General features: G+C 38.8%; 1 protein-coding gene across 2 annotated transcripts; it reads right to left on the reverse strand.

The window, feature by feature from the left end:
* Positions 1–9712: 9712 nt before the first annotated feature.
* On the reverse strand, positions 9713–26305 carry LOC114564101 (uncharacterized). 2 transcript variants are annotated; one of them, XM_028591277.1, is made up of 11 exons: positions 26220–26305; positions 25967–26071; positions 13463–13565; positions 13125–13265; positions 12857–13001; positions 12581–12717; positions 11930–12023; positions 11480–11815; positions 11183–11342; positions 10917–11041; positions 9713–10778 (listed from the first exon to the last, which is right to left on the reverse strand). In XM_028591277.1, the coding sequence occupies exons 8-11, from the start codon at positions 11579–11581 to the stop codon at positions 10455–10457; spliced, it is 711 nt and encodes a 236-aa protein (XP_028447078.1). In that variant the 5' UTR covers positions 11582–11815; positions 11930–12023; positions 12581–12717; positions 12857–13001; positions 13125–13265; positions 13463–13565; positions 25967–26071; positions 26220–26305; the 3' UTR covers positions 9713–10454. The 2 variants fall into 2 exon arrangements, 1 of the variants encoding a protein (XP_028447078.1); XR_003693723.1 differs by lacking the exon at positions 13125–13265.
* Positions 26306–26880: the final 575 nt, after the last annotated feature.

Consider the following 26880-nt stretch of genomic DNA (forward strand, 5'->3'; position numbering starts at 1 on the left):
TATCAAACCCTCACCCCCCATAGGCTTAAAAAGGTGCTACTAAAAATGTGCAGCTTACTTTTTTGCAGCTGCACTTCTCTTGAATTCATTGAGATTACAATTTCAATTTCTTTATTTGAAAGGGGACAGTGAACATTAAAACAATGTAAATGTTCCCGAGTTAGCGCAAAGTGCTAATTTTCATCGGTAGTCCCAGCCAGATGTAGAAGAGGCAGCATTTAAAAATAATGATAGGTATAAAATCACAAGATAAAATTACATGCAACACATTGTGGTTAAAGAATACAATTCATATAACATAGTGATACAACATTTAAAAACACACAGAAAACATTAGTGCCCACAAGTTTGGCTCTCTACCAGCCATTTTTTTTGCATTCTTTTTGAATGAAAAGAACGACAAAGACTCTCTAATGGTTGCCGGCACTGTGTTCCATTGCTGACCTGCTCTTACGGAGAAGACTGCTTGACCAAAAGCAGTTTTTCTCAGGGGATAATGCAGTCTTCCCTCATTGCCCCTCTAGTTACCCTAACCTCACTGGATCTAAAATGTATAAAATCACAAAGTGGAGGAGGTGCTAAACCATGTCTGATTTGATAAATTAAACAGATATTTTTGAATTTAATGAGTTTATCCCAGGTAAGTAACTGATATTTCCTCAGAATACTACAGTGGTGATAATGGTATGGGTTTTTGTCAGTATTTTTAATGCTTGTTTGTATAGTATTTCTAATGGTTTTATTGTTGTAGAGTGGGTATTGTACCAGCTTATTAAACAATATGTTATGTGGGATAAAATCATGGAAAAGAAATATAATTTAGAAGCTTCTGTTGAAAGAAAGTCTCTAATGAACCATTTACGTGGCTAAAGAAGAATTACCAATACCTCACAGTCAATATAAACAAGCATTTCAAAAAACAAATTTCAGTATCACAGAGCTAGCCGTATTAGTAATAATGTTTGGAACATCTGGATTATTAAAAGGACTGCGGAGAAGGAGTCAACCAACAGTTGGTATTCATATGTAAGATAATAACCCATTAAATACTTTCCTCACCCTTCTCTCCCTCTGCTGCTCTAACACCCAAACGGTTTGCTCTGTCCGTCTCCTGTAGATAGATTTTCCTGAAATAGAAAAACAAACTTATCTCGGAAACATGGAAATCCAGTAAGTGAACTTGGAGCTCCTCTGATTATTTACCTGCAGTAAATTACTAGGTAAAAGGAGAGATTATAATGATTTCAATATAACCCCTCCCGTTTCCGCCTGTTGAGCTTCATTAGTAGAGTCAAGGTAGGATGACTCATTAAAAACCGTGTCAGATGATTGATATGTTGGACTATTATTTGGACCACATACTGTAGCTGTATTAGTAGTTTATCACTCATACCAGAAATGACTGTATAGGTAGATTGTGCAAGCAGCTCATAATGACCCATAGTTCCATTTGTTGTTAGGGGGCGAACTCTAGTGTTATCGCAAGTGCATTGTCGCAAAAATAATCAGTTAGATATTTTCCTAATATTGTGCAGCCCTACCGTCCTCACAGTTTAAGCAACGCTGCATTAGCCTCGTTGCTGATCAAAGGAATTGGCGTTCTACATCACCAAATAGCAGCACAGTTCTGTTCATGTTCAGGCCACGCTTTACTGGTTTGTGAGGCTCATTCACAGGTGTTTTTATATCTTGGAGAGTTACTCAGCCATTCAAGGGCAATCTGTGATGCAATGTCAGACATGACAGGTGCCAACTTTGTGAACAGTTGTAACTGCTCTTGTAAAGCCTAGTGAAGAAATAATAAAGCCTCCAAAACTCTCTATAACACAGCTTTATGCACATAAGTAGGTATTCATAACTGTACAATTTTAAAGTCACTTTGAAGCATTTGTAGTTATGTCATATGCTGTATAACACTATACAATTGTAAGAACAAAAGTAAATCATTTGCACAGTTACAGTAATCATACACATTTTAAAAATTGCTATACTGATAGTGCACATAGCTTGAAAAACTTTGACAGTCCTTTGTATAGATAGATCTCAGTACAACTGTGTCACAGTTTGTTATGGCAACTGCTCTGCCCATGACCGGAAAGCACTACAGAGGGTAGTGAAAACTGCCCAACGCATCACCGGTTCCTCACTCCCGAGGCCATCCAGGGCAAGTGATGCTTGCGTAAGGCACACAGCATCATCAAAGACTGTTCTCACCCCAACCACAGCCTGTTCACCCCACTCCCGTCCGGGAGGCGTCTCAGGTCTCTCTGCACCCATACCAGCAGGTTCAGAGGAAGCCGTCACCCTATTGAACTCTTGCTTTACATCCTGATGACAATTTAACCTACTAAGCCCCCGGGCAATTTGCACTAACCTACCCATACGGTTCTACTTATTTATTTACAGATGTACATACTGTAATTACACCTATACATAGCCATATTCTACTGCTCTTCACACTATTCATCCTGCACACTTATTCTTACTACTCTTATGTTACCACAATGCACATAGCTGTACATACCCGTCTATACGGTTAATTCAGTAGATTAATTCATTCATTTATTCTGTTTCTTATATATTCTATTAATACACTGCATATATCTATAATGTCTTACTACTATTTATGTCATTGCTACTACATTGCACATATATGTACATGTTGTTATTACATAGCCATATTTATTCTGCTCTTATAACACTGCTATATATTTCTTGTCCTGCCTATGCACCACCTGTCTATACTTTGTATATCACATGGCACTTTTCTGCTTTTTTTTGCACTTCTGGTTGGATGCAAACTGCATTTTGCTGTCTTTGTACTTTGTACTCTGCACAATGACAATAAAGTTGAATCTAATCTACAAACATGGATAGCTTTTTAGTGTGTTGCTACTGAGCTTGTGTAGAACTGTGGTTTCGGATGTGAGATCAATGCTATACAGTAGACTTTTAATAGATACTCCCTTTGGGAGAAATTTGACAACCTGTCAAAACATCTCTGTTGTTATTGGACATTGTCATAAAGTCTTAAAAGTCTGAAGACCAGTTGTGCTTTTTTTGTATTAAAGCCATAAAAACATTTACGGAGAGACTTTTTATTATTATATTATATTCCTTTTTCTCCTTGTCCTTCATTGTCAGTATGTTTGATGTCTTTTATTGCACTTTTATCAGTATGGCTGAATATTTTGAGACTGTGCTAATTTTCTTGTTTTCTGTAAACTCAGCGCCAACTGGATGAATAATGCATACGTCGCTTGATGGATAATCTTTTGTCCTTTTGTGTGTGTAGGGATGTGTAGGGATGCAATAGATAGATAGATAAGTGTGCAAAAGTTTTAGGCAGGTATGAAAAAATGCTATAAACGAAGAATGCTTTCAAAAATGTAAGTTTATTTTCATCAATTAACAAAATGCAGTGAATGAACAGAAGAGAAACCTAAATCAAAAATCAATATTTGGTGTGACCACCCTTTGCTTTCAAGACAGCATCAATTCTTACAGGTACACTTGCAAAGTTTTTTGCAAAGGAACTCGGCTGGTAGGTTATTCCAAGCATCTTGGAGAACTAATCTGTGGATGTAGGCTTCCTCAAAACCTTCTGTCTCTTCATGTTATCCCAGACAGACTCGATGATGCTGAGATCAGGGCTCTGTGGGGCCATGCCATCACTTCCACGACCTCTTGTTCTTCTCTACGCTGAAGATTGTTCTTAATGACCTTGGCTGTATGTTTGGGATTGTTGTCCTGCTGCAGAATAAATTTGGGGCCAATTATACAGCTCCCTGATGGTATTGCATGATGGATAATAAGTATCTGCCTGTATTTCTCAGCATGAAAAACTCCATTTGCAGAAATGCAGCCCCAAACTTGCAAGGAACCTCCACCATGCTTCACTGTTGCCTGCAGACACTCATTATTGTACTGCTCTACAGCCCTTCGGCGAACAACCTGCCTTATGCGACAAAATATATCAACTTTTACGTCAACAAATATGTCAACTTTTGACTGATCAGTCCAGAGCACCTGTTGCCATTTTTCTGCACCCCAGTTCCTATGTTTCTTGTATAGTTGAGTCACTTGGCCTTGTTTCTGTGTGGGAGGTATGGCTTTTTGGCTGCAGACTTCTCCGGACAGTAGATGTGTACCTGGGTCCCACTGGTTTCTGCCAGTTCTGAGCTGATGGCACTGCTGGACATCTTCCATGGATGACAAGTGGATGTTTCCGGTGCACTTTTGCAACTATAACTTTATTCATCTTACAGCAGTTTTCTCTTTTGTATTGTTGTTCTATTTTATATATTATATTTATATTGCTCTATATATTGTTTCTCATTTTTGCTTCTAAAGTAAAGCCCTGTAACTGAGCAAATGACAAATCTATTCTATTCATTATTTCAGTCCACTTGCTTAAACTGACCAAATGCATGCACTTCAATTGGAAATTAACCAGTAATAATCTGATGCTCTCACCTATCTTGTAAAATGTACACACGCTTATTCCATTACACACATGTGTGGACATGAAACCAATCCAGTGAACATACAGGTGATTCTACTCTTTTTCCCCTGACACACTGAAACCATTTTGACAGCCAGCCAACAGTGTGTCCTACAGCGATGAGCAGCACAGATGGTTGTTTTAACAGCAGGTGAGACAACTTCAAACAAAGCAGGGCGATGTCAGATAGGGTCTAGATGTTTAAAACATCAGTTCCTGGCTGCAGGCTACAAGGTCATTTTGGATGGATTCATTACTAATTCTCTTTGCTAGTCAGTTATAAGGAGAATGATGATGTCTGATACATACAGTAGACTTTTTCACAGGACATTCAACAGGCCTTCTGTGAGAATTCTGTACAGTATATATATATATATATATATATATATATATATATATATATATATATATATATATATATATATATATATAACAGTGCTTTTACTTAGAAGGTGAAGCCGTCTTCAACAAATACTGTAAATACTTTATGCATCAGAATTAGGACTTTTCCGCTACTTCTGTCTGAAAGCACTGGACAGATCCAGATGTGCAGTTTTACTGATATTTTCAAACTAAAACGTCTAAAAACAAGACTAAAAGGCTATAGCAATGCTATTAGCTCTGTGAGGCTGCACATCAGTTTGTTTTTGCATGGTAACATTTGCTAGTTGGCACTAAACACAATATACAGCCAAGATTGGTCTGAAGGTCATCAGTTATGCAATTATTAGGTCATAGACCAAAGTATTGCACAATTTGACCTGACGGTGGCACTCAAAGAATAGTTAAAGGATCACTAATAACGGTTGCAATAATTTCTGAGGGGGCAGGAATGTCTGCACCAAATTTCATGCCGGTCCCTCTTATAGTTAAGATGTTTCACTCAGAACCACATGTGAACCTCATGGTGCTGCTACAGGAAAACTCAGGATCACCAAATTCAGTAGGAGTCATCCTCTGGGGACCACAGACATCTGTCAAAATTCATGTCAATCTATGAAACAGTTGTTGAGATATGTCAGCTTAAACCAAAGCGTAGGGCTGACCGGGAGGCCGCCATTGTGACCCCCTATAGCCATGCTGGTAACGTGGCTAAAATACCGTAAGTAGACCGAATCTTGAGACATGTAGCTACTTGAATGACAGTGTAAGTCTGAAATTTCCCCATTAGGTTGTCCCCATTAATCAAAGGAAGCAAAGGACAAAAGATGACATTGGCATGATATGGACTTTCACATTGGCATCAGTCTTCATGACAACACAAAGTCACTGGTATCACATATGCTTTACAAAACCATGCTATTGGCTTGCACCTTTTTTCATAATTTCCATTACTAAACCCTAAAGAAACCCTCTGGTGTTGAGGTGGGAGCAGTGGTACATCTGCGCTTGCGTTTATGCAAATCAGGTGGGGCGGTGCAATTTTGCTGCTCATTCACTCATTATGCATTACCAAGCTGGAGGTACTGCCACCTGGAACTAAACCCTGTTCTCTGTGGTGGCGAGCGATTGTTTTACCGCTGCACCAGCCATGTGCCCTGTACCAACATGTTTGCTGGAGCTCAGAAGACATCCTGAGGATGCCTGCTGTACTCAAACACTTCACTGTACAAACTTGGAATCTGAGGGATACATTATCACTCTGCTGTGTAGGAAAGCTTAAGCATTGCTGTGTGGAAAGGAGGTATTGGTCTAAAGGTTAAAACAAAAGTGTGAAGTTAAAGATTAGAACTTTCCCCTGCCTCATGCCCCCTGCTGTGGGCCCTTAGCAAGGCCATCAATCCATATATGCTCCAGTGGTGCTGCTCATTGGCCAAGAGATCACACTGTGGTTGGACAGGCCAGCTGTGTGTACATGTGTGAAGCTGGGTGTTTCTGCAAAGGAGCATTTGTAGTGCACTCAGGAGTGAACTAAAGGAAAACAAATGGTTCCTGTTGGGCACAAAGTGACGCAACAGGAACAAATTCCACAGATGCAGGTAGTGGGGGTGCTGAGACCTTCCACCCTTCCAAAAACAGCAGTTTTCTTGCAGTCCTAAATACAGTGTTCTTGCTGCACTTAATTGCTAATGGTTGCTTTGAAATGTAAAGTGTTCAGGTTTGCGGTGTACTTTTGTTATAGATTTAAAAAATATATATACTTACTGTAGAGCCCACACTGCATTGTGCCAATGTGTTGTATGTGTAATGTGGAGTTAAGTACTGTGGAATTAAATTCTCTTTCTATATATATATATATATATATATGGGCTGTCAAAATTAACGCATTAATTTTTGCATTAATTTTTTAATATTTAACTTGTTAAAAAAAATTAACGCAGCTGTTTGTTTACTTCATGTGGCGGCTGAGAAACGTAATACGTCTACATAACAGCAGGCGGCGCTACTCTGTATTGTTGCCCAAGTAATGAAAACCGGCAGCTGATTGGACGAACGCGTCACATGGGTTTGTTTTCTAAGGAAATCCAAAGCCAGACTGTCATGGCGGCCGTTCAGAAAATGATCTCATATTGTACTAAAATAGTTCACTGAAACATGTTTCTGAAAACATTTTAAGCAAGAAATAGGCCGTGCAGTTGCTGAATCTGTCTTCATTTCAGCTCAACAAAGGTCAGTTTAAAAGATTTGTCAGATTTTGAGAGACTAGTCACCTCATTCTGCTCGCCATTTCCGGGTGAGTCCCGACTGCCCTGCCGGCGACTGATCTATAGGCTCGTTGGAGATGAACTGCGCCTCGCCTGTAAAGTAGACGAGAGCAGGCGACAGCAGCCGGGGACGGTGACATAAATCTGCTCTCAAGTCAGACAGCCTTCAGCAGGACTAAATAAGCCAAATTGTTGCTGCTGTTGTTCTGAAAGATATTAAACATTCTGAACTTAGCAGAACCTTTCCTTGTTTGTTTTTTTCTTCATATTTGCATATTTTATAAAGTTAAGTGATTTAGCATTTAAATATCCATTATTATAAGCTTCAGTCTCAATTTAAAAAAGCGATTAATTACAGCAAATTGTGCAATTAATTAGTAAATTTTTTTTGTCCACACTATTGAGTTAAAACTACACTTTTAATAGTGTTAAATGCTCAACATTGTGATAGAGTTGCAGCAACTCTCTCAATAGTTGAAATTTAACACCGGTCAACACAGGCCAGTGTTGAATTTACACAACACTAGTGTGCAGTGTAAAAATGTAACACTATTTGTATATTCTGTTTTATCACCGACCAGAGTTGCTGCTATATAACACTATAGAGGATTTAAAATGAAACTCTGTATTTTACTCTTGTAGAGTTGATTTATGTTTAAAAAAAAAACACTGCACAGAGTTATAATCCCTAATGCTATACATGGCACAATTTTACTTTTGAATTCAGTATATTCCTAGTACTTAACGAAGAAGGAAAACATCAATACAAAAGTTTGTTCAAATAAATCTTGTATTTTCAAAGTCCACCACAAACAGCATTTGCTTAACAATAACATGTCTTAATTGGCAGCCTCAATAGCACGGGTCACACAAAATAGCACGGGTCACACAACATGGCAATGTGGCACAATGTATATTTTTTCATCCATCTCATTAGAGAAATGTTTATCATAGGGTCTATAATAAATCAACTCATCAATAGAAATAGAAAAGGAATCATCCCTCTCCTCGATACAGCAAGCACTGAAATGCTCATCAAAATAGAGAATATCAACTGTGCAAGTCAAAATGAAAGCTTGATCTTCATTTATGATGATACTCGTGATCTTTCCAAAAACAGGAACTTCCATATTTGTTTTAATACAAACAAACCAATTTGATACTCTGTTCCATAGTTCTTCACCCAATTGGTATTTGACACATCTGAGTATGCATTCACATTTAACATTGCAATTAAAGCCTCACCACCCTCCAAGCTATTGATCACTTCCTTCCTTACTGGACCAAACTCAAACCTCTTAAAATTAAAATTCTCCCAGTGATAAGCTAGCTGTCTCTGGTGTTGTTTGAACAATGCTTTTGTTATATTTTTGAAATTATTGACAGATCTTTTAAAAAAAGATTGTGTTTGGCCTCAAACCTCATGCACCACACATGAAGGAGTGGGCCTATTTTATGAATACACCTTGGGTAATGGATCATAAAATGATGCTTTGGAATAAGTCTTTTCTCAGGAAACATAGATTTGAATAGCTTGTGATGATCATTAATTAAATGCTTCAGATAATATGTCATACCGTTAGTAACAACTGGTGAAAACACTATATTCACGATTTGAAGCAAGAGGAGGAGCAGGTTCCAATAACCGTTATCTCTTTCAACTAGATCACCAAAAATGAGGGGAGCGTTTCGCACAAGGCACCATGACTGATTGCATTCAATACAAGATCTTTGCCTTCATCCATTTTCAACCCACTTGACCTGTTTCTTCTCTCAGTATAATCAGTTGAAACTTTGAATTCTCTGTGACAATGATTCCAAAGATAAAAGTTTCTCCTTGACAAGGTATTGAAAGACAAGTTTCAGTTTGTACTGCACTACACCTTCAAGCAAGTCATGCATGATGTCAACTGCATAGTTGTCAGAGGTGTGAAAAAAAATGCAATGTATTGAGCAAGCATGTCTTCTTGAAATCAAATGTCACATGATTTTCGTGTAGAGCTGAACAATGTTCTGCATGGATTTCTTTTGTACAAAAAATATCAAGCCAGGGTGATCTTCAGTGAAAACACATTGAAACTTTTCCTTAGTGGTTAAACAAAATCTGCAACAATATGTTGCAGCAAAAGACTCCACATAACCAAACAGCCCGTGTAAACCAAGGTTATCACCAGTTACTTGAATAACAGCAATGGTGAGTCAGAGAAAGGCACTTCTATTCCTTCATTTTCTAGTTTTTTAATATCATCAACGAGAGGCTTCATATTTCATCAAATCCATACTTTTTCAGGTCTTGTGAATGAACATGAATATTCATCAACACAGAATTGTATTTTGGCGGCAGGTTCCGCAATATAAAGTAAATACAACCAAGTTTGTGTATCTCTTCTTCGATCCTAAGGGATTTGCGGTCTCGAAATCATCATAATACAGTTGAATCTGTAAAGCATGTTTTTGCTGGCAAAACAATTCATTTTTTTTGAAGTATGAACCATCACTTACATCTTTAAAAATACCTTCTTCCTCTTGTTTGGCCTGCAGAAAACTTTCACATATTTAACTATTTTTGAACATAGACTTCAGGGTTCCTAAGATGGGTACATACACAAACGTATCAGTTACAGGGATCTGATTGTAAACTCCTGTTGTTCGATCTCTACGTACATTGAATCTCACCCCAAGAACATACTCAACAGGTTCAACTATTTCCCACTTTTCCTTGAAGAACGTCTGTCGTTTGGCTCCTGTATTTAAGACTGAGAGAGGATTTTGTAGTTGTTCAAAACAACTGTCTAGCTTTTTTTCAAAGTCTGTTCCTTGAATCTCTGAAGTACAGTTGAGAACCGCATCACTCGCTTGACTGTGAATATCATTTACAAGTTCTTCCATTGACCCTACCATTGCTTGGATAGTGCTCTCAGCAACACCTGATGATTGCAACTGTGCTACAACAGAACCACACATGTTTACCAAATGATGCTTGTCAACAGAGACCTTGTTGGTTACTGGAATGTCTGTACAGACTGCATTAGAAGTTGAAGGCTCATCTATTATTTGAGTGTCCATATTGTAAACAGTATTTGTTGAAACAGTGTCCCGGTGCAAACGAATAAGGGGTTTCTTGAACCCTGAATAAGTGCAAAATAATGAAGAACATCCCGGCTGTCCACATTTCAAACGTAATGTCTTTCCTGGATATAAACCATGGTAAAATCTCAAATGCTGACAAAGCAACGAAGAACTTCTGTGGTGTAACTTGCAGAGAAAACAAATCAACATATTTGCATCCAAGGATGTGTGTCACCTCAGATACTTGTGTTCAGCAGTCTTGCTCTGAGCTCCTTCACACGGGGACTTTCCTTGGTACTTCCCACATCAATGTTGAACACAGTGGTTTGGATGAATGTGTAGAAGCTGTTAAGGGATTCTTGGTAGTGAACACTGAAGACAAAGTGGGCCTTGAAGAGTTCATCGAAAGCTGCCAGGGATGTCTGAGCCTTGCAAGGGATGGCCTTATGGTCAACAATGATGTAGAATCTTTGGAGGTTGTTCTTCTGTTCACCGACACACAGGAGGATGGGCTGTCCTGGTTCCAAACTCTCAAGGAAGATCTCAACACTGGCGCCAATCTGGAAAAAAAAAAAAAAAAAAGAACCATGAGGAACCATTTTAATGGCCCATTACATTACTAAAACGTATGCGCCTCTTCACAAAAAGTGGCATTGTGAAAAGAACTAAATTAAAAAGCATATTAAAACATTGCATACCCTCAAATATCTCACATATTTGACTGCTTGATGTGAGCTAATTTTAGGACTCTTCTTGGGTCCTTTTGCAGTAGGGGGAAGTAGGTGAACCAGCAGTAGGATGCTTGACAGGTCACTGTCCCAGCCTAGGGGGAAAGCAGAACAAAGTAGAAGATTGTAAGAAAGACTTATATGTGAAATTAAATATATCCACATTATGCTACATACAAGTTTCGAAATCAGACAAGTAAATGAATGTTTTAAAAAGGATAATGAGCAATGCTTACCAGACTCATCTGAGGATTGATGCCCAGACAAGAGGTCTTCAACATACTCATTAGAATTCTTGCAGTCTGCCAGGATCCTGGGTTTGAAGTAAGTGAGCCATTTTGCCAAGAATCTGGCAGAAACCTCCTCTCCAAACATCATGGTAAAGTCTTGGTCAATCTACAAAAGAAACTCCTTAAGTCCTTGCAACCATCCATACATTTTCAGTTGATGTTTAACTGAAAGTGTAAATCTTAAATACACATTGTTCACTTTAAAAATAAATAAATTAGGCCTAAACCATATGCATTTCTTACCAAGCCGGGTGTATCGAGAAAACGTGGGAAAACATCCAGGACTGTTGAGGAGTTTCGCTGGTCTTGAACTAGTGTCTGACGGTATTGAAATGTTGCCCTCATTTTCTCTTTGACAACAGATTCATCGGTTGTATACTTCAATATAGAGATTGCCTGGCGGCATTCCTCGCCAAACAGTTGCTGGTCAGTTAGGAGAAAATCCCTCTTGCTCTTCGGACCATCTTTATAGGTAGTGGTGGTTGAACATCTCCGGGACTGAACTGCAGTGGTGCGCTGGACTCTCTTTATCCTCCAGGCCAAATAACCAGATCCACTGTCAGCATCATAGAAGTGCTCCTGTAAAATTAAAGAAAGAATAAAACTAAACATAACTGATGGGTCAATACAAGTACAATTCTGAATAACCTCCCTGCATACATTGTTGTATAAGCCATTCATTTTCAAACTTACATATCCATTTTTTGAGTAAGGATCACTGAGGTAAGGAAATAGGGTGATGATGCCAAGAGCGTATTTTGTTCACACATAGGTTGGTGGGATCCTCCTTTAAAAGTAGAAAAACATTCTTTTTTAAGATTTGAAATTGTAAACAAGTATAGAAATTACCTTTTGTGTCAAATAATCAAAGCATCTTAAATGTCAAACTAAAATAAGAATTTTTATTATTAAGAATAAAAAAAAAAAAAAAAAAGACTAAGTCATCTCTAAAGTAAACTTCATTAATGCAAACAAATGATTTGTGTTATCATGATAACTATTAGTCTTTTTGTTTACAATTCCCTTTGCTTCTTCCACACTGATCATACATTCGCCCGTTTTTTTTTTTCCAGGGATGTGATCCCATTGGCGAATTAATTTGTATAACTTAATTGCTTCAATAGTTTTGCTCCAGAGATTACTTTTTTGCTCCGGTACCAAGTTTTGTTTAATTATTCTGCCACAAGTTTGTTAGCATAAGCCCATTTTTAATGAGCAATAGGAGACCACAATAATTAAATAGCTTTTAATAATGGAACAGGGTTCTTTAACAAGTGCACATCTTATTCTATGAAAAAATATTTGTTGATTTCAGATGGGCAGCAGTGAACATAAAATGCTTACCCATGAACTTCAATCATGTCAGCCACCAGTAGGTTTATCATATGTCGCCGTGTACCATCCGTCAGTGTCTTCGTTTTGTCATATTCATGCAACACTTTTTCTCCACCTGGCTTGGACTGAAAAATATCTCTCACCATCTAAAAATAAAAATCAGACAATAAGTTATCATGTTAACCTTTACTGCAACAAGACCACAGCTCGTCTGCACAATATCTTTGCGTTTCAGTTTTATTAACTAATGTCATACATTTAAAAAACATTTTATTAGCTATATACCGCTTCTGCTGATTTCCGATTGGCTTGGTCCTTTTCATTCCCTTATCTTTCTCAAGAATTATTGTTGCATCAGATGGCACAGAGGATAAGGTGTCCGACACATTCGACTCAAAAGAAATTTCTGCTAGATCTTGTTGAAGCACAACTGCAAGACAGTTAAAAGAAATACACAAATTGGTTAAACCTTCACATCTCTACAATGCTCATCAGTAAAACAGTACATACAGTTCATGATCCTCATTTTTCCCCTAACAGAGCTAAGTCTTACCTGTAGACCTGTCTGTCGACACATTGATGGTAAGGTCCCCTGCTTGTAAAAGTTCCTCAAACACATCTGCATCCACCTCTGTCCCTGATTTATCTGTCAAGTGCAACTCCGTCTGTACAGGAAGACCTAACTTTCCCATTACTGAGAGAATATCAGATTTAGAAAAAACGGTTTTATAATAAATTGACACTTATTATAATTTCTGAGCAGTGTGCAGAATACTTTATATAAATGTTAAATTAATATTAAAAATCACATTATAACATGAACTGACATTCAAGCAAATAATTAGTTCACTCCAAACAGATACAACCGTGTAATAAAAAAGTAGTACCAACCTTTCTGAATAAATGTATTGTAGTCTTCAGAGACGCCTTCGGTCTCTGCCACCTTCACATATTTCTGACTTGAACCAAATCTCACCTTGACCCACATTTTGTCCTACAAAGAAAACATACACTCATGAAAAGTCTACAACTTTTTTTAAAGTCATGTTTTGTTTTTCCCTTGCCTTTACTATACCACCTGGCCCCAACAGTGTCTGACTAAATCAAATTAATTTGCTTCATGCTTATGTGACATCTAATATTTTAAGTCACTTAAGGCCCTTTCATACTAAAAAAAAAAAAATGTCCAGAGAATATGACCTGGTGAATGCATGGCCCTACCCTTGAGGAGATTGTCTGTGTGGAATGTGTTATGTGTGGAATGTGCTAGCTTAGCGTAATGAATGGAATCCTTAGTAAAAGTGACCCTATATAAATATAGAGGAGACGGTGAATAACCCAATTTCAAAAAACGGTGGCGTATTCCTTTAACTTAAAAGAGCCTGAGTGGCACAGTCGAGACCGTCTATTTAACGTTTTAGTGTCAGCCAGAACAGCAAGTGTGCAAATCTCTTCATATCTCCATTGTGCAGACATTTGACATTTAGCATTTCTCAATGACTCTACTCCTTCGGCCTCTTACATTTGTATTTGTCTGGTCACGCGTGATATCGACACAAATGCTAGCAAACATTCTTGACTGTACATTCTAGCTTAGGCCTACCTAACGTTAGCCACATGGCAGCACTGCTCACAGACTTCGACGCACGTCTTTACTAAAACGCAGATTTATTCATGAAAGTAACATAAATTGCAAGTAGATGATGTAAAAATGTTAAAACACTAACTTTCCGGGTGTTTTAAATAACTGAACTTTACATTTCAACCAAAAAAAAACGAAAGAGCAGAGTAGAAACGTGGCTTACCGCAAAAAGTCCCAACACAAAGAGAAAGTAAAGTTTACGGAACAGTGCGGTCAAAATAAAATGCTCTCGATACTTTTGCGATAACCCCCAGACATTTCCCTTAATTTAAAAAGGGTCTAACCTTAATATGAAAGCCAATATGCTTGTTTAAACAATTTAATAAACACATGTGGGCGAAATAGCAGTAAAAACAAAAAGAGAATAGTTAACATAGCTAGCTAGCTAAGCAGCCTCCTTCAAAATAAAAGTCTGTGCTCCACCAATACAGCAATCAAGGTTCATAATATAACGCTAGTCACGATATCACATTAGACTTAGCTAGCTAGTTACTACGTTACCCACATTAACCCACTGTAATACAGCGTGGAGTTGCAAACTAAATCTAAAAATTACAGCATTGCACTTATTTTGTGATTTAATGTTAGCTTTGGTAATTTTAGCCATGACGGGACTGGGTCTGTTGATTATTCTAATTTCTTAATGAGAAAAATATCACTATTCATCCTACTTGGCTACAGAGTATTTGGCTAGCTAAACATTCTTTTATGCTATTCTGTTAGCTAACCATGGTGAGCTGGATAGCTAGCTAATTTTAGCTAACCAACAAGGATAGTAAACCTTTGCCAACGTTAACATTACCTGTAGAAATCCACACTACTGGGTATAAAAATGTAATGTATAGACATTTGCTTGGACATACTTACACACAAATCTTCCTAGTCACACTTGGAGTGATGTGCTTACATGTCCAGTCCACAGAAAATAGTCTGTCTGTCTGGCTATTAACTAACGTTCGTCTCCCGCCTCTTTCAAAAGATCACATGCAGACTTCTGGGAGTAACGGCTAACACTAGCTGTATTGTAAAATCAACATTGTAGAGTTGTTTGCAGAATATGACATTTGACTCCCTGTATTAACACCAACTCTTTTTGAAGAATAACTCTCTTGTAGTTGATTAACACTAAACCTGAGTTGAAATAACTATTTTTACACTCAACCCTAACACTGAAAATACAACACTTTTGATTTTGCTGTGTAGTATTGTCAGAGTTCTTATTCTGCCTCGAAGAAAGGAGAACAGTGAGAATGAGCCACCACTGTGGAAGTACAGAGAGGCCACGCCAAGCAACTTAAATCCTAATTGTGAAATGTAACTCCTACTGAATAAAGCTCAACTGATACTACTTACTTTTAAGGGTTTTTTTAGATTCACAAATTAGAATTTCTTATGAAATTCCAATTATAGCTGCTCTTTGCTTCCATACAGCACTATTACGTAAAAAAAAAATAAGTACAATATAAATTGAACAAAAGTCCCTCAAGAACCCACAACAATTGTTTGCAATTATCAAATGAAGGCATTGCTCATTGGAATGGTAATGGCTTTATGACTTCCACCTTGGCTCGGAAATGAGACCTTGAGACAAGGAAGGCAGAGACAAGAGGGACAGATTGGAAGTTGGGGGTCAGACCAGGCTTCAGGAAAAGAGAAGCAGAAGCAGATGCAGAGAGTCCTACATGAGCAGAATAACAAACAGCCCGCAGGAAGAAAAGATGTAGTACGTGAAGGGCGCATTGAATTAGTGTTAAGATAAAGACATCAGGGACCAGTTCTGCAACCCTTCAAACTGGTTTCTCTCAGTCAGTGGAAGGGCCACACACACACTATGTGAGCGAAAACAGCCAACATTATCTCTCAGGCTTTCAGTGACAGTTGAGCCGATGGGCCATAGTTAGCATTCAATTATATCCCCTAAACTATTAAAAATAGGAGGGAGAAAGTTAAAATTGGCCACGGTGTTAACATGCTTAAAGAAATTAAAATATAGTTTGCTCAAACCATCAATACTTGTCTTCAACATTCCAATAGGAAAATTTTAGGCATGTTTCCAGAGCTCTGATGTTAGGAAGCCAAGTCACCAGATGTTGTCCTTTAAGGAGGATTTTCTGTCTGGTCCAATCAATGATGCAGAGGGTAAGGTCTCCAACAATGCAAATGAAGACATTAAAGCCGGGGGCACAACGCTGACATTTAATCCTCAGCGGACAATATCATGAAGGACATGGAAAAATCAAATATTACAGGATTTCCCCACAGTTGGAGTAAAAAAATTAAAATAAAAAATCATTTATCATCTGTTTTGAACCACTCTATTTTGGCTACTTTTATGCATTATTTTGGCTACTTTTATGCATTATTTCTCTTATTTATAACTCAGATTTGTGTTTCCGATTGGGCTTTTATCTGTGAGTTTGCATGCTCTCCCTTACCAGCGTGGGTTTTGTCTGGTTGGGCTGTTTCCTCCCACAGTCCAAAGACATGCAGCTTAGGTTAATTAGCCACTCTAAATGGCTCATATTTAATTCAGAGTGAATTTTGTGTCAACACTGATTGATTGGCGTCTGGTCCACGGTGTACCCCGCCTCACAACCAATGTCAGCTTGGATCGGCTCCAGCCCCCTGCGACCCTCTAAAGGATACGCATGTCTAGATAATTGAAGGATTTTCTGTTGTCTGTAACCTGTTCTAATGACCAGACACAATGTGCATATCAAAGCATGTGCTCATTTCAATGCCTGTTGTCCTCTCTGCTACCATAGTTTCCTTTTTCCTGCTTGATTAATCTTCCTGAAGTTACATCCCCTGACCTTTGGTGTGTCAATACACTACTCTTGTTTTTCCACTCAACTGTCCCTTTTAAAATATCATCAGTGAGCTTAAACGGATATCTGGGGATTTGTGGGTATTGCTGGATGGGAAAGTAGCCACACTGATGAGCCTAGTTCTGCCAAATGAAGCAATAAGCCAAACAGGAATACAATAGTGAAGTGGAATAAGTAAGTTTCAGGAGTTCAGGGTTCAATGGGAGTTTTCTAATAGATGCATTGTCACAGCTTGGATGAGCATATATTACCTTGCAGGCAGCTGGTTTTCTGCAGCATCACAAGAATCACATATCACACGAAAATCTATTTTTTCAGGCTTTAAGTAATTACCGCTACTGCCGTGGTTTAGGTGTATGTCGGCTGCAGTGGTTTGTTAAAAACAACAATGGCAGACTTGAAATACAGATAGTTCATCCACCTGACAGGTATTTTTTTGTATTTATTTATTTATTTTTTAAATGTGCCTGCCCTTTTCCAAACATGGATGATGGCTTCTCCGATAGTTCTGTGTTCAAACTATCTGGCACGTCAGGTTGGGGCATAGAACCTTCCTGATTGAATTATAAAACACATAAGATGAGCAAACATGTTGGAAAATATCTGTTTTTGATAACTAGTGAAAGACAAGACGGTTGATAAAAATAGAAGTAAAGCACACCATCGCCAACTTAAAGGGAAGCTCTTTTTGATGTTACAAATCAAAAGTCTATTTACAGGTGTTTGGGGGTACTACTGCATATGAGAATAAAGTTGTATAAAGCCCTTTTGGGTCTCTAGAGGAAGCTGTGTGAAGGTGGTAAGCATTAGTTTAACACTCACAACTGAAGAAAAGTTTGAAAATGAAAAACAATCTGGGGTAGTGAGAAAAAACAAAAGTGAGCTTACCAGACCTCTAGCCCGCTCCTCGTCTCTGCTTGAGGCAAGTGGCGCGAGGCTACATTAACTACTACTAGCATAGCACACCCCAATCTCTGACCAAACTGGTAGAGTTGCATTGTGGGTAATGTAGGTGGCCAGGTTTTGACAAAGAATGTATGGAATAAAAGACAGTATTTTTGGTTCTGCTGCATGCTAAACTGATGGCGTATTCTTAAGAAACCTGACCAATACATTTATAAGATGCACTTCAGACTGACTTAAGATAGGTAAATTGTTCAAGTGCAGTGTTTTGTTCCCAATTACAAAAGGCAAAACCTGCTGAAGTCTCCATCCTAGCAATGGCTGCTGATGAGGTTTTCTAGAAATCATTTAGAGCCATTTGCCACACTATACTAACTAAACAATTATGACATTTTCTAAGTTGAAATATTTATACAATTTTATCTATAGGCTTTAACACAAATTTGTAGTATTGTTGAGACCATTGCAGTAGTCATTGAAAAAAATTAAATAAATCTTTTAAATATTTATTCAAACTGGTTAAAACCAGAACCTTTTCCAACTGTATTGCAGCAAACTATAATACCCATTTTCATACCTAGGACGTACAGTTGTGTTCAAAATAATAGCAGTGTGTTTAAAAAAGTGAATAATGCTAAAAATCCTTAGAATAGCTTTTACATTTCATAATATCAATGCATTGGAAACGCTGCACATTCAATTCCAAATCAAAACATGACCAAAATTTATGAAGTTTGTGTACCTTTACAGAAAGTGAAGAAAAAGGAATATTAGTCTGTTAAAATAGCAGTATTTGCATTTTTCTTTACAAACAAACATTTACTGTATGAACTGAAAAATGTCTCAAGGGTTTGCTTTACTTTGAATCACTGCACTAATATTTAGTTGCAATAACCATTATTTCTGAGAACTGCTTCACATCTGTGTTGCATAGAGTCGACCAACTTCTGGCACCTGTGAACAGGTATTCCAGCCCAGGACGATTGAACTACAATGCACAATTCCTCTGCATTACTGAGTTTTGCCTCAGAAACAGCATTTTTTTGATGTCACCTGTGGGATTGAGGTCTGGGGATTGGGCCGGCCACTCCATAACATCAATCTTGTTCATTTGGAACCAAGACTTTGCTCGCTTTCTGGTGTGTTTTGGGTCATTGTCTTGTTGAAAGACCCATTTCAAAAGGCATTTCCTTTTCAGCATAAGGGCCCGTTCACATTGTACGCAGCATGCGCTGCGCTTGCCGCTAGGTTGTCCTTTTCCCAACTATATGGGTTGTGCTTGCCGCCGGGCGCAGCGCAAATTTACGTCATACATGCGCCAATAGTTGGATGCGCGTCACGCTTGCGTCCGGTGTTTACATCAGACGAGCAGTATATGTAGGATACACAATAGTGATTTGGTGGCGAAGATGTTTCTGTCTTTGAACCAAAAGACAACCTTGGCACTTGCCCAGTTGTGAGCAGAAGACGGAGGAAGGCACCCGCAGCAAGAAAGGTGCGGGTGCAGGAGACCCTCAGGTCCAGAGAGCAGTTGGGGGAATTCCGGCTGCAGGAGCTCCGCTTTCACTGTGACCGGTTCCAGGGGTCATTTTGGCTCAACAGGGAGTAGACAGTCTGCTGACGAGAGTTGGGCCTACGATTTCGCGGATGGGTTATGAATGGGTTTTCATTTCTAAATAAAATGTTGCATGTCAACACTATGTGTCATTGCATGTTTACATACGTAAGTAAGATGTCTGCAGTTATTGCAGTTGGGTATAATAAAGCTAAGCTATGAGCCTGAATTCATACATTCATCATCATTTATTCATACTCTGGAAAACACTTTGTTTAATGCATATGTGCAATTAATTCCTCCAAAACTGGAGCTTTCGCACTTGGAAATGGGTAGTTATTCTGTGTAATGGCCGTATACCTAACTACCTATATGTGAACTTCAATGAAAACGAACATGACTTGTGTGAATCAGTCCAAACAATTTACTTCATATAAAAATACAAAGACGAATATATCCTATAAATACCTGTATGGAGCTGTATATCAACTTGGTATTTGGTTTTCGCAGCTGACAACAGTACACTTCTTCTCAGTTGCTTTGGCACATTTCTCAGATCAGAGATGACAATAATGTGTCACATATAGAATAGTGCTCCCTTTCATGTGCATTGTTCATTACACTATACTTACAGAGTGAACGGTTAAATATGGACAACACAAAGCAGATTGACTATCTTGGTGCAAACAATGGCGTAAGGACTTGTCAGTTTGATTGGGTCATTGGTATAAATACTTGCTTCGGACATGTAAACAAAATATTTCAATCAAAATACACTCTTTTGCAGGTCAGTCACTATGCGGTGCAGTTTACACCAATTGTATTAAGAAATGCACTCGCTGTTGTGCAAATGCAAATTATTATTTAACAAATGCAAAGTATCTGAGAAATGTAACATAGTTATGATTGTATTTCAGTCGAGACATGTCCATGTTTTTTTTTTTTTTACATAGCTAAAACCAACCTGAATGATTATGATTGAATGTATGATTAGGAAGCTACAATAAGCTACACATCTGGCATGCCTATTATGGTGGAAATATGCACCACAGCATAGTTTTGCATCCAAGGTCTCTGTACGACCTCGCACTTGTGTCGTACAGCTCTGGGAGATCGCTGACGGCCAAAATCTACCTCTCGTCCACGTTCCGTTTGTGGATCCACGTGTATTCAGGGTTTACTTTTCTGTTTTTTTTCGGACACCTGAATGCACACCCCAGCGCACCGCGGCCGTTCTTGCACGTGCCGCGGTCAAAGTTGAACCATGTTGAACTTTGACCGCGGCACGCGCAAGCGCGGCCAGCCGCAAAATGCCGCTTGCGCTGCGCTTTGCTCAGCGGCAGACCAGTTCTTGTGCGCGCAAGCCATTTACAATAATGGGTTTCATAGTGCAGCGCTGCCGTTTGCGCGTACAATGTGAACAGGCCCTCAGGCAACATGACCTCAAGTATTTTGATTTATTGAAACTGATCCATGTTATGCGATAAATAGGCCAAACGCGACAGTATGAGAAACATCCCCATAACATGATTTTTGCACCCCCATGCTTTACGGTCTTCATGGTACTGTGGCTTGAAGTCAGGGCATGGGATGTGTTGGACAAACTGTCTGCGTCCCCTAGATCCAAAAAGAACAATTTTGCTCTCATCAGTCCACAGGATTCTCCTTTGGCCAGTCAATGTGTCCTTTGGCAAATTTCAACCTATTCAGTACATGTCTTTTTTCCAGCAATGGGACTTTACAGGGGCTTCTAGCTGATAGCTTTGCGTCACATAGCTTTCTTCTGATTGTAACAGTACTCACAGGTAACTTTAAGTCTTCTTTGATGTTCCTGGAGCTGATCATTGGTTGAGCCTTTGCCATTATGGCTATTCTTCGATCCATTCGAATGGTAGTTGACCGTTTTTTACTCGTAGATGACTAGATGCCCAGAGAGCAGTGTCCAGCACAGCCCCAACTGGGGGATATACCAAGGAGACAGGATATTATTCCTCACTTTTAAAAGGTAGCCTATAGTGTTAGGTTCGGCAATGATATTCAATACAGGAAACATGACGATGCACAACATTTTTATTTATTCTTCAGGTTTTTGTTGCTCTTTCAAGTGAATGATTTATTTCTGCCATTGACCAAGTTATTTTGGCTTGTTTTTCCAGCCCCTCTGCTGACAGGGTCCAGCACGGGGGTGGGCGGGGGGGGGGAGGCGGAGGACACGCGCTCTCCCTCAGCTGTTGCCTCGTTCCGACTCATGAAAAAAAAAACAAGTAAAATAAAAGACACTGCATAAACTCCGCTACCGTGTGTTTATTTCATTATAGATACACCTACATGAAGGCCTAATAGATTGCAATAGAAGCCTGTATATTACTATTAGGACTATAGAAAAATGTGTCAAGGATGTATAAATTAAATAGGCTAAACTTCAGCTGGAGTCCAATTTACTACAGTAACACTGTTAACCGCATCAGTGATCCCTTTCCATTCCGCATTCTTTCTACAGCCTTTAATAACAGTTTTCAGGCTGACAAATAGTACACACGTTAGTGCAAATGAACCAGAGATATCAGGGTTTCAATCTACACCTCTGAAAAGTTCCGCTTCTCAGCAGTATTACGTCTCGCCATGTCGTAAATTGTAGGGGCGAGGCCTCAAAACCGAGAATATATTGGGGCGTGATATTTAAATTACGATCGTTTCCAGCCGCTGCATTTATCAATGTACGACCATTCTTACGCTCTGATTGGTGCGATACGAACTTTTCATGAATCCCACGTGAAGCCTGTCGTAAGATGATTTCTGCACTCATATCTGCGCTGGTTTCTACGTTAGGTTGATAAATGAGGGCCATTCTGTCCAGCAAACTTGATAGCACCTTGTTGGCAAACTAATCAGGCATCGGTTGAATTTCATTAATCTCTAAAAGAAAAAAAAAACTAAACAATTGACTGCTTCTTGGCTGGAATATCAAGGAGTACATGACCCAATGACAAGTCCAACTGCTCCAACGTGTCAGTCAAACTGTTGCTTCAATATCTGTCTCCACATTGTGGAAAATCTTAAAGGGTATGTGAAAATAAAAACTGATTGTGGGGCAATTGATTATACCACAAATTCAGTATAATAAGTAGGGATTGACCGATCCTGGTTTTCAAGGCTGATACGGATACTGATTATTAGTAGTTAATGAACTGGATAAATCGATATTTGGAACATATTATAGTGAAAATGAAAATCTTTAAGTCAAAATTAAGATTTTGGAATGTTACCAACTGCAACACAAAACTATTTAAAATGCTTTGAGCATATGTTTAACCACATATCTCTCGAACCGTTAGTCCGATGGATTTCAACCTTTATAGGTGTCTTGCTATGGGCAAGATTAAGTGCAGTTTCAAGTTTGACGTTGTTTGGATAAGAAACGCAAAAGATATCGGTGGTAAAAGAAGCACACATTGGCTTTTGCTGCTCTAGCCGCTGGCCCCTCCCCCTCTCACACTGAGTGAGCAGAGACCGATAAAGCGCAGCGGAGCTTTGGCAGCTAAAATGTAAATAAATATTTAAGTCAAATTACAAGCCTTAACTGTTGTAAGGGATATAATTAAACATGTTAATTGTTTTGCATTATCAAATTACATTTGCTCGATTCTCTGCGCAAAAGATAACTGACACTAAAAAGGTAGTCCTTTATTAGGGCTACCTTTTACATATTAGTTCTTTGAATTTGCAAACCGTCAATGGAGATCAACTTTGACAAATTAAGTAGAGGTCCGTCTTAATTACAAACGCTGATTTCTCTTTGCGCTCTAAGAGGATACACCAAAGGCTTCCTGAACTAATAAGTGTGAGCGGTGGGAGAGGTTTCTACCTGTCACTGACCAGGAAGGCAGTGACTTGTACAGTTTTACTGGCAACAAGAAGGAATAAATCACAATTAAGAGGCCACTGAGGGAAACAGACACAGACAGCACCTTCTAATTTTAAATGTGTTGCAATATTCTTTACTGTATAGTTTTTGTTGTCTGAAATATTACTGAAGACAAACATTTATGATCATCTCTTTTTTTTTTTAAACCCGTCTCTCGCTCTGTGTGTCCCATATTAGAGATTGTAGGCCTGGCTTTCCCTAATACATTACATTTCTGACAGCTTCCTCTCCGGCAGTCGATGTTGATAAATCAGTTGCGGCAGCTTTTTGTGTAAATTTCCGTTCCCTTCTTTTTTTTTTTTTTTTTTTTTTTTTTGTTCTCAGGTGAAAAATCATGTTCCTTTAGTAGATATGAACAAATAGCATTTGACTGTTTAGTGTCTAAATAAAGATTTTGCTAACCCTGGATAAACGTCCTCCACAGTAATTAGAGGCTTTGGTCCGTTATCTCTGCTTAGAAGTCAGACAACTCGCACACTAAAGGGAGGATAAAAACAGGATGCTGATCTAAGTGGTTTGTGTGAATACTTTCAAAATAACTTGTGGTTAAGAGTTAAAACTATGTACCCCACTTGAATCTTTCCCCTCTCTGCTTGAATGATTAGAATAAAGGTCACCTTGCTTAGCTGTTTACAGAGCAGTTATTTAAAATGTTACCACCGACTCTCTGCCCTCTATTTGGAACATATCAAGTTGTATTATTCCTATTAGAGCACGTAGCATTTATACTGGACATCAGTGGGTTTGTGTCACACATTACTGTGGGTCACATAAATAGGGTGGCGTCTGCTGCAATAGAGCAATATTTCAGGTGTAGGGAGAAAAGACAAATATGTTGTCCTAATAAGGTCCATGTTATCCAATCAATGAATATAGCAGCCTTGTAAAGAAGCCCTTGATTCCAATCATGAAACGAAAAAAAAAATGATTCAGTGATTGCGAGATCGATGTGCTCCTAACGGAGGTAGAACATTGAAACAAAATCCTGTTTGGAAGACTTAACCCTTGTGTGATGTTCATATTTTTATTACACAGCCTTAATACTTGCCAGATTTAGCTGTATTACCAATGACCTACATAAATTTATGGTTCATATTTGCCATTTACCCCTGCGAGATCACATTTACAATGATTAGTTTGTGAGAAAACAAGGAAATTCAATTAATATTAAAAAAAAAAAAAAAAAAAAAAAAAAAAAAACACAAACACTACGCTAAAAGTCTCCTTTGGCATCCGCTGAGCGGTGTGGGAGGATCCCCTGCCTGTCCTCGTTGCTGGCAGCCCCTCGCCGCGACCGGTTCTGGGTCGGCTTGGAAAGAACTGGATCGTTAAGATTTGGAAAATGGGGATGTTCCCTAAAACATAGTCTACAAAACCTTGTGAGCATTACGCACGATCACACACACACGTGGTCAAAAGGGTGTGGAAAACTGGGCACTTTTTTTTTTTTTTTTAACACATGGAAATTCTTTATAAATCCCAACTTTTGCTTGGAATGTTGAGACAGCAAATTTGACCCTGCAATGAACTCAGCCAGCTGATTTCACTACTAATTAGTGAAATCAGCTGGCTGAGTTCATTGGTGGAATAAACACATGGCAGGACTTTTACTTTCTGGACCTGGAATTGACACCTCTGCAAATATATGAAAGGTCTCCTAAATTAAATGCTTTCATGTTCCGTACGGTCTTGAGTAATGCACCCAGGACAAATACTCTGTAGCCTATAGGCAAGGTTACAAGCAATTCACTGGTTAGACCAGTGAATTGCTTGTGTATCCCTGTGGTGGAAGACAGATGACCCGTACAAGCCACTTTCTCACATCAGCTATGCACAGAGGCATGTGTTCCACGTGAATGATCACGCTCCCTCGTTACATCGTGTCTAACACCAATAGGTGATTTAGTTCCTCCCAGTGCTGTGGCGAGAATCCATCACAAGAATGGCAACGCGTTTGCACTTGAAGGTTACAATAACCGTAGTCTTTCAAGCCTGCTAAATGGGGCTTTCATTTACCTGCTCAAGTTACCCTGCAGGTGTTGCAAATGGCGTTCATATAAGGGAAGCCAAAAACGCCACATAGCAATCAAGATTTACCAGATGCACAAACAGAACAAAAATGCTGTTTCAGTTCCCCCCCCCAGTCGCCTCTATATTGTATGCATACTTTATTAAAGAATCCAGTCTCATAATTTTAAACAAACAGAGGCAGGATGATGCACAACACACTACATTTACCACTACACATAAATTATCTACTTCATGAAACTGGGTGTTAAAAAAAAAAAAAAAAAAAAAAAAAAAAAAAAAAAAAAAAAAGTATTATCTGTGTTCTGTATATAGGCATTTGAGAATACCAACACAGCAATGCTTACCCTGACCAAATGGGAAATGCAAATTAGTCTGGAGCCTCTCAACTCATTTTCAATTTCTAAGTGGCCTTATGAACATGTGACGTCCTGCCAAGCGACCAGTGTACAGATCATACCATAGTAATACCAGCAAATCACAGCAGGTCTTTAAAAGGAAGCTTCAGACCTACCGGTTCTCTCAGGCAGGCTGGCTGGCTAGCTAGCTAGCTAGCTTCCGTCCGTCCATCTCCCTACATCAGTCATGGACTTAGGAATAGCAGGTTTGGAAATGCAGACTGTAAGATAAAAAGGTAGCAGGATGATCATGGACATGCATTAAGGAAAAATGGCTTACAGCAGAGAGTGTCCAGAGGCAGGCAGGTAATAGCAATCTGGCAAACAGAAAGACCCAAAGCAAAATCCAATACATTGGAAAACACTCACAAAAAAGCAAATCCACTAGGAAGAACCTACACTGGGAGGGACGACCAACTGACATCAGACAAAGGGAGCACACAGACTAAATACACATTGCAATCAGGGTTGTAACGAAAGACAGGTGAGGGCTGATGAACAGGTGAAACACATCAGGGTGGGGCAGGCAATCACAAAAGCGGGAAAACACACAAGGCAAAAAGTAAGACAAGACATGACCCATGAGAAGTGATCCTACAAAATAAAACAGGAAACTGAGCCCAGGATCATGACAACCTCTTGTTTTTGACGCCTTTTTTTCACAGTTTGTTTTTGCTTTTTCCAAAATTTTTAATTGTAAAATTTTTCTTCTACACATGTTTAGCGCTTATTTCTACGTCCCATATTTTCTGATATAAAACAAAAATTGAAAATGGGTCAATTTGATCCGAAGTCAACACAAGGGATAAACATACTACATTAAAAAACAATTACATAACACAATGTAATACTTAAATCTCAAATATTGATGGCTCCGACACACAGTCGGACAAAATTTGCAATTAGCCATCCATTTTTGTGAAACGGCCCATATTTGAGCTTCACATTGTAGATTTCTCGCATAAAAAAGTTTCAGAAGTGAATTTTGTAATGGAATAGCGGAGATCTGCGTGACCTAGATTCAGGAGAC

This window comes from Perca flavescens, chromosome 11 (assembly GCF_004354835.1).
Source record: "Perca flavescens isolate YP-PL-M2 chromosome 11, PFLA_1.0, whole genome shotgun sequence".
Lineage (NCBI taxonomy): Eukaryota > Metazoa > Chordata > Actinopteri > Perciformes > Percidae > Perca > Perca flavescens.